Below are 13,795 nucleotides of genomic sequence, written 5' to 3' on the forward strand. Positions count from 1 at the left end.
GAGAAAAAGTAATTCCTCTACTATCTTATTCATAAATAGCAGATGAGAAAGATAATTCCCAAGAGTTACCTCCATTAAGGCAAAGGAGATAAATGATCCATGTTATTTTTAAACAGTGAAGCAGGTCCTGCTATCATCAGCATCGCCAGCCCAGGCTTAGGAGAGTGAAGCGGTGCAGAGTGACTGCGCAGTCCTTTGCGGTGCTGTGCTGCCTCAGCAGGCACACCCAGGCTTCCCTCAACAGCAGCCAGCTTGAAATGATGCTGGCTCTGCACCTTCCTGTGCTCAGTCTTAGAAATGTAAAATCACTTCTTCCCACAAATTGCTTAATGGATGGCTCCCTGATTGTAATCAGCACATGGCTGCCCACTCTCTTGTTCCTTCACTCTGGCATTGACTTAGTAGTAGTTACTAATGCTGGAGAGACAATAGGGACAGGAATACAATATGGCCATTTGTTTGAAATGACTTGGTTTACAGTGGTTACTGTAATTCGAGAGTGCAACTCAACACTCCAGTACCACCACACACACACAAATCATAACTTTAAATGATTATCAAATCAAGTTCTGTCTATTTTGTCATAATCCTGAAAATCATACTTGATTACATATTTTAAAGGTTAAAACACTGCTAAGATGCAAGCACTTAATTACATGCCAAGTCAGCATTCAGGATTAATTAATGAATCTTTAAACACCAGTGATATGATTTCACACTAGTAAACTCTTGTATATCTAAAGAAAACTAGAATAGAACATTAAACTTGATTTTGTTAAAACAAAACAACATCAGAAGCTGCTTTGGATCTAGCAAGCTAGAAGCGGCTAGGTATGTCTAAGAACCAGAGAGCATAATGAGGTTTTAAGTCTTAAGTATTTACAACACCAAAAAAGTGAAAACCACAGAGGCCACACAGGCAGGCTACTTCCTGGAGATGGATCCTTGCCCCCCACACATGCAGGTTGTCTATTAATTGCTGCTGATTAATACAAAACATTCACGTGCAAACCCTACGCTCGGCTCTCCCATGCGGCTTACCACAATGGTGAATCAAGAAAGGAAATGGCTTTTTGCTGGTAAATGTTTCCTTTTCCCTCTCATAAATGTTTCTTAAACCTTTCCATTAACTTCCTACATTTTCAGTGGGAGTTCTACCACCTTTTAATTATGCAAAACTAGATTATTTGATTTGTTCTGGTCATTCCATCTTTATCATCCCTCTTCCCCTCCTTCTCTGCATCTATTACAGTCTTGGTGAAAATGCATCTGTACAGTTAATTAAGGCTGCCACATGCACCAGAAAATGCTAAAGGCTTCTTTTGTAAATTACTAATGTAATTAGAATTACTAGAATTACTAATGTCAGGCAAAGCAAGGTTGGTATGAAAGTCAGTCAAAGCTCATGGTTCATAAATTTTCCCTCCTCTGCTACATGCCTGTTTTCACACTGGACTTCCCGTCTAAGACTACACTAAACCATGAACTTGTGTGAGTAATTCGCTGTGTAACACTGTCATAGGGGATGGGGGTGTAGTCAGTGGAAGAATGCACATTCAGCACGGACAGGCTCTGGGCTCAGTCCTCAGCATGCAGTGGGCTCGCACATACGTAAGGAAAGGAAACCAAACTGCAACAGGTTCTAGCATGACATGCGCTGTCATAAGAAATCAGTGTAACAAAATTATCTTTTCATGTCTTTTGCAAATACTGAGTACTTTTGTGATAGGATTGCATCAAATTCTGTATTGTTGATAATCCAATTAAATCTAGTAAAAAATGAAATACAGTTTAGTGGCTAAAAAGAGGCCTCCCGGGCTGTAGCTGTAGCTCAGTGGCAAGGCCTAGGCTTAGCATGTGTGAGGTCTGGGTTCCATCCCTAGCACCACAAACAAAAGATTATGGCCAAGAGTATCTCAGTGTGAATCCAGACTACAGCATCGTCCCACTAGGTGATCTCTTGGTAAGAGATGCAGGAGCTTTAGGGCCAAAGCAGAAGGAAAATGATACCTTAATAAGTGCTCCATGAGTTATTTATAAAGACAAGAGATAATAAGAGCAGTTCTCACACAGGGGTATCATGAGAATGATGTCACTATGATGTCACTATGCACAGTGTCTGCAAGTCCTGAGCACCTATGAGATAACACCCAGTAGCAGCAGGGCTGGGTGGGAGAAGAGCAGGGAGAAAGTACTTTTTCTCAACTTTTGTTATAAAATCTCTTTTCAATAAAAGGTATTTCTGATCTTGGGCTGCATAAGTGCCAATTAGTTTTTAGTTTTCTTTCTTGTCAAGGAGTAATATACCTAAGTTTCTCAGAACTACACTCTGATTTCTCACATTCTATCTCCTCTCAGATTTTACAGCTTTTCCCAACAATCCACACATCTGTGAAGAGCAGGAAATGCAGATATATTTCTACATCAGGTGTGGAAATTTTAAATTTCTCTAATTTTAAATATCTCTAATTATCTGTCATTATCAGATATGACATGCTCATTATAAATATGCAGGGAAGTTAGTGATCTGTGAAGATGATGAAAGCTTGCTTCTAGGTCCCACTGATTTGAAATGAGTACTGTTGGCCTCTGCTGGCTAAGGTTCCAGGTTTGTATGCATTCATATACATGAGCTTTTAAGGACATGCACATACATTTGTCAAAACTGATCGGGCGTGATATAGACAGTTCAGTGATCTATCACTGAGCAGTACAGAGAATATATGCCCCACATTCATATCACACATCGCAGTATCTTGGTAGAAATTGCAGTTTGCTCACACACCACACTACTGAACTACTATGCTGTTTCTCTCCTACTTTTGAGACTCATTTATTGATTCTCCATTGTGGGACTGCTTGGTCTTAGGCTCTAGTTCCTCTATAGCCTCTGCACCTAACTACAGGCATCTAGTAATGTAGACATACAATATTTACCTACACAGAAAACTGAGGGAGGTGAAACAGCGTTCATGTTTGTTGATATCCAACATTGAATTTTATGGATATAAGTTAAAATTTTTAATTATTTTATTCTGATTATACAAATCATTTAAAATTCTTATCATTAGTTCTTGTTTATTTGTTTATTTATTTATTTATTTTGGTTTTTCGATATAGAATTTCTCTGTGTAACAAAGCCCTAGCTGTCCTAGACTAGATTTGTAGACCAGGCTGGCCTTGAATTGACAGAGATTTGCCTGCTTTGGCCTCCCAAGTGCTGGAGTTAAAGGCATACACTACCATGCCCAGCCTTTTTTTGTTTATTTTTTTAGATTTTAATTTAATTAAAACATCTCTTCCTCCCTTTTACTTCCCTAAGCCCTCTTTCTCACTGTACTTCAAATTCATGGCCTCTTTTTCATTAACTCTCTCTCTCTCTCTCTCTCTCTCTCTCTCTCTGTATATGTATTTATATCTCTGTGTATAAATACATATAATTATGCATATGTTTCTATATATTATATAAACATATACAAATAAACAGACACATTTATAAACATATACATATACATTATATAAATATATACACATATAGATATATACATATTTACATACATATCTACATTCCTAAATGTAGCATGTTGAATCCATATAGTGTTACTTGTATGCATGTTTTCAGGGCTGACCAATTGGCACTGGACAGCAATTGGTGTGTGCTTGCCTGGGGAGGACACCCCCCCCCCCCAGCCTTCCTCAGCTGCCTGCAGTTCTCTGGGTAGGGTTGAGGCCTCATGGGTTTTTCCCTGTCCAGTTTGGCATGTTCACTGGTGTCATCCTGGTTTGGCTTACATTTGGGCCGCCATACTGGTGAGACTTTATGGGTGCAGCTTCTGATGTTACTAGGAGAAACAGTCTCACAGCAAAGTCTCTGATCCTCTGGCTCTCACAGTCTCTCTGACCTCTTTTCTGCAATGTTCTCTGGGCTTTAGGTATGGGATAGGGGCTGAGCTCCACAACTCTCCATTTTGACTAGTTATATTTTTTTGTACTGGTCTCTGTCTGTTCAGACAGAGTGTCTTACTATGTAGCCTTGGCTGGCCTAGAACTCATAGACCCCACCTGCCTCCTCTGCCTGGGATTAAAGATATGCACAAATACCTGGCTCTAAAATTCTTTTTAAATGAATCTTCCTTATCATTTGTAAGGTTTCTTTGGTTAATACATGTAAGTTAGGTACTTTGAAAGCCATACAAGGCTTTCATATCTTTAGCTATTAAAAATATCTTGGTTTGTGCTTGTGTAGTAGTGATGCACGCCTTTAATTCCAGCACTTCAGAGGCAGAGGCAGGTGGATCTCTTGTGTGAGGGCAGCCTGGTCTACATTGTGAGTTCCAGGATAACCAGGACTATAACCAGCAGAAAACAACAATACCAACAACAACAACAAAACCTTGTTCTAAACCACCCCAAGGAAATAAAATCATCTTCTCAGTTGCATAAAACTACAACTTATAAAAACGAACGCGAGAATGCTCAGAAGTTACAGAGTTAAGCTATAAAAGGAACTCAGTTCCAGGGAATTATCTTTTGCATTTAAAAACATTTCCAGAGACTGGAGAGATGATGGCTTAGTGGTTTAGAACACTTGTACTTGCAGGAGACCTCAGTTTGACTCCCAGCACCCACATGGTGGTTCAAAACCATCTATAATTCTAGTATCGGTATCCAATGATCTCTGCTGGCTTCTGTGAGCACATACATACATACATGCAGGCCAAACACTCATATGTGTGTATGTGTGTGTATGTGTGTGTATGTGTGTGTGTGTGTGTATATATATGTATTACAAAAACAAACAAAATTTCCTAATCCTACATTTGAAATCTGACCAAGCCTATTAGAATTGAAGAAAACTTACTTTAGAAACTAGTGGATATGTGATATCCACATATCCAGCGCCATACTGACTACTGGAGATCCTATAGCAAAAAACAAAACAAAGCAAAACAAAGACCCAGACAAGAACAAATAGAAAACCCATCAAATCTAAAATTTGTTAACTAGCACTTTAAATTAGCTCTATAAAGTAATGGTTCTAGTATGTGAAATTTAAGGTAACTAGAAAATGTGGGGTTTTTAAGGGAAACAAACACACAGATAATTTCATATAAAATGGCTTCTCATAGAGCTTCAGGAATATCTACTGCATAGCACGAGGTACATACATATGTTTGGTCTCATGCAATCTTTCTAGTAAAATGAGACTTTTTGGAAGGTGGTAAAAACCTGTTTAATATTGGCCCAGAGTTCTCAATTAAATGCATACTTTGTAATGCTACAGCAATGCTACACTCCTGGGGTGAGGGGAATATTGCACTATACAATATTCTAGCAGCACCAAATCCTACTTTTATATGTGAGAAAGGGGACAGGGCACCAGTGACAATTTCAGGGTAATAATTGTCCTCTAGTGTTCTGAGAGCCTATATAATGATAGTTACTCAGCAGTATGTACTCTCATATTAATTTCAGCCATTGTTTGAAATTAAAATTTCTCTCTTGAGTATGAAGTGCTTGCAACTTTCTTTGGGATTGTTCCTAATGTCTACATATGAAGATATTCAGTTTAGTTTGAGGGTATAAATCAGTTTCTCTGTCCTCATATTTAAGTGGCTTTTGGTGAATGGTATAGTGATTTTTCTCTGCAACCAAACAAGGTAAATAAATGTGATATATTGGCACATCACCCCACTGCTCTGCATATGGTACACATTAAGGTTGTATTCATTTGCCATATGAATATAATTCCTTTTACCACATCTACTATTAGCTACAAGAAGTAAATACAGAGTTGTTTTGTTGGAATTTGAGGCCTGCATTACATCACAGAGCACTAAACATCCTGGACCTTCTGGAGAATTTCATAGGCATATTTTTAATGTCACCTGAACCTGCACACTGCCAGCATACTGCTTCCAACCCTTACTTTGAATTTTACAAGAAAATAAAGATATTAGGTAGTGCAGTAGGCCGGGAGGGAACTGGGTTTGGTCTGAACGAGGCATATGTAAGAACTGGTGCCCTCCACAAAGACTCAGATCCAGCCCTGTCCCTCACAGAAAAGGCCATGTGCCTCAATCACCGCTTTCACATATAAACTGAGTATGGGACACCAAGTGTAGGCATTACATAAGCCATTTCTGCCAACTGCAACTTACTTAATGATCATTAAGATGTGAGTTGATCTCAGGACAAACTGTGGTGATTTTTTTTGGAGGGGGGCATATTCTGTGCTTGGCTTAAAACATTTATTATAAAGTCCCAATTCCAGGTTAGGGTGGGAACAGAAGAACAAAATGATTTCTTTTTAAAAACATACGAGGTTTAACACATCATACATATGCTGACATTTGAGACCCATGAATAATCTACTACAGGCAATTAGAGGCAAAATACACCAATGTTTCCAGGCCTTGCCTTTCCCATTAGAGAGCATTACGTGCCCAAATGTGTCCAGCAGATGGTGCTCTAGGCTACCTACTTACAGAGAGGACACTGCACTACAGTTGCCTAGGTTGCCAAGACAAAGAATAAGAATTTATCAGTAGCTTTAGTAAAACATGTTAGGCTTTATGACAAAAAGGACATGATTCCTAAATACATGAATAAACTATACATATGCATAAGACATGTGCATAGCATCCGGTAAATAACACACCTGGGCATGTTCCTCTCTCCACCACTTCTCTTACAGACTTGATGAGTAGTCTGTGTATACCACCAGTGGTATTTATAGTCATAGGGCAGGATCATTCTAAATTCATTAAAAAAAATTTAGAATGCCTTAACGTTAGAATTCATTTTTAATTATTGCAGGAATGTCTCATTAGGGTGATACTAGTAAAATTAACAACGGTAGGATTTACGGTAATGACTGAAGTGATTGATGAGAGTGTAACAAAATGAAGTTTTAGACAGAGGAAAAGCAGGGCAGCTCCAGTATACAGTACTTTAAAAACAGCTCTGCAGTCTGTTAGTGCTAGCCTTACGGTTAATAAAATCTTCTTTCTAATTAACGGTGCTGAAATATTCTTAAAGAACAGAATCTTGTTGTTATATAACCCACACCAGTCCCCTGTAGACGTCATTCCCATAAGGAGAAAGCTGACCTAGATTAGCATGTCTGATTGCAAAGAGCAAAAAAAATGCCACCTTTCCATCAAATCAAAACCAGAATGCAAGAATGTTAAAGCACTTTACTGAAATAGTGCACACACAAATCTACGCAACACCCTCACATTCGGGAACCATTTGCTCCAAAAGCTAATAGACTGTGGCTGTAAAAAAAATTACTTTGAAACCTAAAAGTGTCGCATACGTGGTTAGGTTTTAAAATACCAGTTTATGATTTATGAGTGTAATATAAATTAGTGAATAAATAATAACTGTTGTATGTTTTCATCTTGTTTGTATAAGTACAATCATGTCAAAGTTGGAAGTGTTTAATTTAAATACCAATTTAGTGAACCAAAGCACACTTTCTGCACAATTTGGAGAGGGTGGTCCGGTCCAGCCCGCATTGTTCTGAAGGAAAAACCTTTCACTGGAGGAATCTCAGCTTATGACAGTGGACTGGGGTGAGCTTACAAGGTGCAGAGCTTTCTGCAGAAAACACCTATCATTGAAATAGTCCTGGTTAATGTTACAAAAACCATCCACAACCAAGTGGAAGACTATTTTCAGCCTTCTCATTGGAAAGCTGCATTCCACAGCAGATAACCATCGCAAGACAATAGAGCCAAAGGTGAAAAACGGGCTGTCTGCGGAAAGCAAGCCTTTGGCCGCGTGATCTAGACAGGTTTCATAAAACATCCAAGTCATTTTTACAGCTCCAAATTATACTATTTATAGGTTTCATCCAAGTTGAGTTAGCCTGATTTTTATCCAACGAATATACATATTAACATTGTATAACATTAGGTTAAAATAGGTACACAGCTACCAACTCTCTATATAGCAACAATTATTAGATTTGAAGAAAATGGTATGTGGCTTTTGCTTATGATCCTTGCAAGTAAAATCACTGGCTATTCTTGTAATTTTAGAATTTAAAATAAAATTAAATTGCTGAAAGAACAATAAAATACAGGAAAAAAAAAAACAATAGGTTGCTCCACACCTCTTTTTTTTCCCTTTCATGTAATAAAAAAAAGAAAAAGAGGTTGAAGTACTCCTGTGTACGAGCAGCCATCCTACAAGTGCATGCACGCTCGTATGCGGCCGCTCTCGGGGTCTTCCTGTGCGCACACACCGCCAAGCAGGAGCCTGAAGACTCGTCCGGGGCAGCAGCTTTAGGCTCAGCCACTGCTCTGTCTTCGCTGTGCCAGAGGATCAGTGAACTGCACCAGTGTTGATAACAGTTATTCACAGTACAGCTGTCTGAGGCTGTCTGCTATTTGTTTTTAAAAGCCTAGATTGGCTTTTTTTATCTTTATTTTTTCTAATGTGTGTAAATTCTCAGAGTAAGAAAAAGTACCTGTTTGTCTTTCTTACAGGTTCATTCTTCAAAGCTAAAGTGAAACTGAATTGGGGCATCAGATATTATAAAAGGGCCAGAAAAGATGCAGTAATATAATTTATTCAAAATAGATTACAGTTTTCTGAGAATTGTATTAGGTGTGCTGTGCCTCTGTTTGTCTCCTCTTCATTACGCGTGTGTTTCTAGGTGTTACTGTCTGCCATATTACCGCCAAGGGAACGGTGGACATCGCATGTAACATTTTAATATGTAGCCAAGATGGAGTTTGTGAGGTGATTTATGTCTGCTGAGCACCTTGTGCCTCTGATAACAGTTCCCACCACTGCTTTATTTTACAGGAGAGAGAGAGACAGAGAGAGAGAGAGAGAGAGGAGGGAGAGGGGAGGCACAGCAGAGGCAGGAACTTAGATTTCTCTTTTATAGTGAATCTCAGTGTTTGATGACTCCTTAATTCTCTATTTAAATAACACACATACAAAAACCATCTCTAGGGCAATTTATAAAGTACTTAAATAAACAACATATTTAAATACATACATATATCATTTAATGTGTAATAGATATGAAATACTCTGAAACCTGAAGTTTTCTAATTTTAAAACATAATTAAATCTCTGAAATGCTGTACAGTTCCATTCAGGAACAGCCAGTAGGGCTTTAGCTATTTCTCAGAATACACAAGGCTGGAAACTCTGCATAACATAGAGAAGATAATCATGTGAAAAACAAAAGACTCAAGTATCTGTCTTTGTGGGTACAAATTGCTATACATGCACAAAACATTTTAAGTCAAGGAAAAGGCTTTCCTAAATTCTTTGAGAGACAAATAACAAAGTGGTAGATTTATGCACTACCAATTTTAGGTTTGCCTGATATAATTAATCTTATATTTAGGAAAACAGGGAAAAATAGAAACTGAAAGCAGTCACTCAATCTAGGAGGCCAGGAAGTGAGAGGTGTCAGAGACCACCACGACAATCAAAGGATCACAGGATATATTTAGAAAATCAAAGTCTTTGAGGTTATTATCCTTTTAAGTTAATTGTAATTATATATAAAGCAGAGTTGTCTGTGTAAGTCAGAGATATGCACAGAGCATACTTTCCCGAAGCACAAACACACTACAGCTTGCTCTGACTGCTAAGACTGGATTGCCCACAGTATCAGAACTTTAATTTTTTTCTTTTCACATATAAGATTATCTTTAATTAAAGTCATAAATAGGCCCATTAGATATTAACTGAATACAATGTTTATAATCCAATGCAAAAATCTCTCAAGTGCATAAAAAGAAAAGATAGCTTTAAAAAACTTTGCATTTTACTAAGTAAATATTAGCATTTTTGAACAAAGTGTTCAGTGTCACACAAATATGACCCATTTTTTCACAACCCAGAGAATTCAATCGAAAATGTAACAAGGTGAAATACATTTACACCCAGACACAAGGTCCAGGATTCAGGTAATAGCATGAGCTTTCCTTAGCCAAATTCACGGCAAGCAGCTTTCAATTAAAACATGGTAAATATTTAAGACCAGTCAGAGTCTACCTTATGAAATAGAAATCTACAGCTATTCTTACAGGAACTCTTCTCTGTTGTCATAATCATTTTAATTAAATTCTCATTTTTCAGGTGGTCCCTTTAATTGTTTTTCCTACTTCTTAATGTGTTTTTTAAAGCCATCTCTTGACTGCAGCTGTGTGCGATTGGTTTTAATGATGGCTGTTTCCTTTTTTGCCTTCTGTGAATTACAATTTTAAATGGTTACACATTTTTGTTGTTGTTTTACTGCCTTTAGCAGTTTCTGAAAGATGTTTAATGCTGTTGGTGAACATTTTCATTTCCCAGATGAAAAGCCAAGAACCAATTTGAATATTCCATATTGGCCTTTTATGACCTGTTTTATCTTTTAATATGTAAATGAAACTATTACAAAGTTGTAGATTTCCAGAATTAAAACTTTTAATTTTCTCTTTTAAAACCTGAATTCAATAAACAAGAAAATATGTAATTTCTCTTCATGTTACATGTTAATTGTTCATGAGAACACCTCTACTTTAGTTGGTGACAGCTAGTGCAGCCAAGAATGAGTATAACATGAAAACTAGGGTTTCATATGTGAAATTGAATTATCAATGAGTTTAGAAACTCAACAATCTGGGTAATTCAGTTTCATTCTCACCGTGATAGAAAAACACTTCTACCCAAGGTACTATTCTTCTACATTACTTATAAAGTTGACTTAAAAAAGGTTGTACTTACTGCCGGGGTTATCTCCAATCCCGCTGCTTTTCCCATTCCAGTACCACAGAAGAAGAGTTGCATCACGTGATCCTGAGAGGATGTAGCAATTTCCCCCTATGTACGACTCCGAGCGAGCTAGGCAAGTGACAACATCCCAATGGCCAAACACCACTTGGATCAATTTTCCTGAAATATAAAACAATTTTTCTTTAACTCACAATTAAAAGACAAGGCAAATTTCTATCAAATACATAACCTGCAAGACAATGCTGCCATAATAATTCAGATCTTAGAACGTTCTAACCTGGCAGGATATTTTTGTTTGTTTTTAAATGCTACCTATAATAGTGAAAAAAAATCAATTGAATAGTGATAAGATTTTTGAAAGGCATATGTTAAAACTATTTCAACAAATACTTGTGTATGAGGATACCATATCCTTATGAACAGCTACTATAAATTACTAAAGAATAATATTTACTGGTTAAAGCAGCCCAGGAGAACACTTACACTGGAACCATTTAACACTTTCTTGAGTTACTCAGTGACACAAAACCAAAGTCTGCTGCCTTCCAGAAAGTCCTCCAGAGCTTGGCTCAGTAGGCGCCTTGCCTGAACTCATGATATATATGGAAGCTCTTTTGTTCTTAGGTCACCTGGAAAAGAGTTCCTACTTTTTTAAGCCAGGACTACATGGACTAACTTTTGATCAAAGGAACAGTTTATCATGGTTGCAATTCAAACCCTGTCACTCTTTCTTTGCTCTAATTCTCTGAATGATGAAAATTCCTTTAGGGTGATGACGAAATCAAGATTATAGTGGTTTAGTGGGAGAACTGAGAACAGTGGAGAATAACCTAGTGGAGAATGTACCCACTGGCAGGGCTTCAAACCCAGGAAGAGTATGGTTCACATAACAGTGTTAGAAACAAAAAACAAGTCAGTGGTGAGGAGAGTCTTTGCTTGACTAACAATTTAGCATGGCTTTAGAAGGAAGTGTCAGTAGGACAAGATTGTAACTCAGCTGTTAAACTGAAAAAATCATTCCAACCTGGAACATGCAAAACAATATTCAAAAGCCTAAGTTCTCAATGAAAGACTGGCATCTAAAGATACTATGTAACTTTTCCACTTTTCCCTCCCTCTCTCCCTCCCTCTTTTCTTCCCACCCTCCCTTCTTTCCTTTTTTGTTTTTTTGTTTCTCTGTGTAGTTCTGGCTGTCCTGGAACTTGATCTATAGACCAGACTGGCCTTGAACTCAGAGTGTTTGGATTAAAGGTGTGCCACCACCATCCAGCTACTTTTCAAGAAAATAAAAAAAAAATTATTAAATTTATTAAAGGAAGTATTCACCTAATTTTTTAAATCATTTATTACGATAAACTTAAGACTTATAAATGTTTTAACTTTAGAGATGAAATAGTGAAACATTTCGTCCACATCAGGTAGATGTCAGATGCATGTTTTCACTCATGAGAAGCAGCTTTCAGAACCCACCACCAACAACCTGAAAAACCAGACTTATTTCACTTGCAAATTACAGTAAAATTTCCTGCTGCAATTAAAGCAGATCGAACATTCAATTAAGGCAGGTATTTGAACTGTTAAAGGTGCCACAAGTTTTTTAAATGTCTTCACCCTTCTAAATTGGGACTAGAACATTTCACTTACAGAGTCAGATTATATTAGTAAGGCATATGCTAGAAAGAATTTGGTATTTTTAATATAAGGAAGTCAAAAGACCAAATTAAATATGAAATGTATAGCAGTTTTTATTTAATTTTCAAGTGAAGATGTTTAGTAATAAATGGTCACATCATATCTTGCAGGGCAGAAAGCAAAAAGTGGGCAGCTGGCTGCACTCTCATAGGAAATCAGAGATCACGTGTTTTAGCTGCAGGAGGAAGTCAGGCAGGTCCTATTAGTGTTCCATTATTCGGGAGCAGGCTTATGCCTGTTTTGGAGCCCAGCAACTCTTTTGGGTTGTATGAGTGCTATCAGCTAGGTAAATGAGGTACACAGGACCCAGGAGGCTCAGGAGGAGTCCTGCTGCTGTGCTGGGAGCCTTGCAAAGGGAGAGAACTGTCTGCTGGGTAGCTTACTTAAGTTCCGACTGGGTCAGGGACCAGGTAAAAAGACTTAGCTGTGAAACTGGGATGCATTCACAGAACCCTTCAAGATTCTTGTCACTTCTCCCTAAGCAACTGCTCTCTCTCCACCATCAGTGTGAGGAGAACCGATGTTCAGTGGCTGAGTTTTCCTTTTCTTCTGAAATTTCCTACTGTTTTAATTTTGCCCTGAAGCAATCAAAATTATGAAGCTTGACAGTATTTTCCTTGAATGTGCTTGGCTTTTTTAGAAGTATACAATGGCGAGGATGCGTGGTTTCTGTCCTCAGGGCCTTTATTGTCTGATGGGGAAGAAAAACACTGAAATAAAGTGAACACACACACACAAGGGTATCAACTATTCTATGAAAAGAACAGTCTAAATGCAGCAAATGGAGGAAAGATCCAAAAGGGAGGGAGACATGAACGTTACACCAGAGGAGTTCCCGATTTTAATCCAGCTTAGTTTTATTCTCTACAGTTTACAGCGCAGGCCAAGCCTGGGAAACGTCTGGGATGTGTCTGTGCCTCTTCCCCTCGTGGCAGCCTGGGCAATCTCTGCTGCTGCTCTGAAATGGAGGCTTGTTCCTCCTAAATAAATCACAGTATAAATACCTGCTGCTCTTTTCGGTAAATTATTTTCTGGTAATCTCATAAGTGTTCCTTGGCCTTTGTTTTCTGTTTCCTTTAATCCCAGCCCACCTCTCCATGCACTAATATCAGGTATTACTCCAAACACTAGAATGTCCTTTTTTGACAGACCAAATTTTCTAGTTAATGTTTTATTTGACAGCTAAACTACAAATAAAAAAATTCCAGCACAGGACTCTTCACGGCTGTATCTGAATGTAGCCTGAAAAAACGCGACTGCTGGGGAAAATTGTATTGTTGCCTCTGCTGCCCTGGCTGCACCCTGAAAACATGATTTATGTTTCAAGAATTTCCTGCTACAACCCAAG

General features: G+C 38.0%; 1 protein-coding gene across 6 annotated transcripts in view; it reads right to left on the minus strand.

Moving 5' to 3' along the window:
- The window catches only part of Lrba (LPS responsive beige-like anchor protein), a 583,194-nt gene that overhangs the window by 17,794 nt on the left and 551,605 nt on the right, over positions 1 to 13,795 (minus strand). For all 6 annotated transcript variants that reach the window (XM_052180236.1, XM_052180237.1, XM_052180235.1 and 3 more), the window contains one exon: positions 10,747 to 10,914. In XM_052180236.1, coding sequence (XP_052036196.1) covers positions 10,747 to 10,914 — 168 coding nt within the window. The remainder of the gene's footprint in view (positions 1 to 10,746; positions 10,915 to 13,795) is intronic.

The sequence above is a fragment of the Apodemus sylvaticus genome, chromosome 4, assembly GCF_947179515.1.
Source record: "Apodemus sylvaticus chromosome 4, mApoSyl1.1, whole genome shotgun sequence".
NCBI classification, from domain to species: domain Eukaryota; kingdom Metazoa; phylum Chordata; class Mammalia; order Rodentia; family Muridae; genus Apodemus; species Apodemus sylvaticus.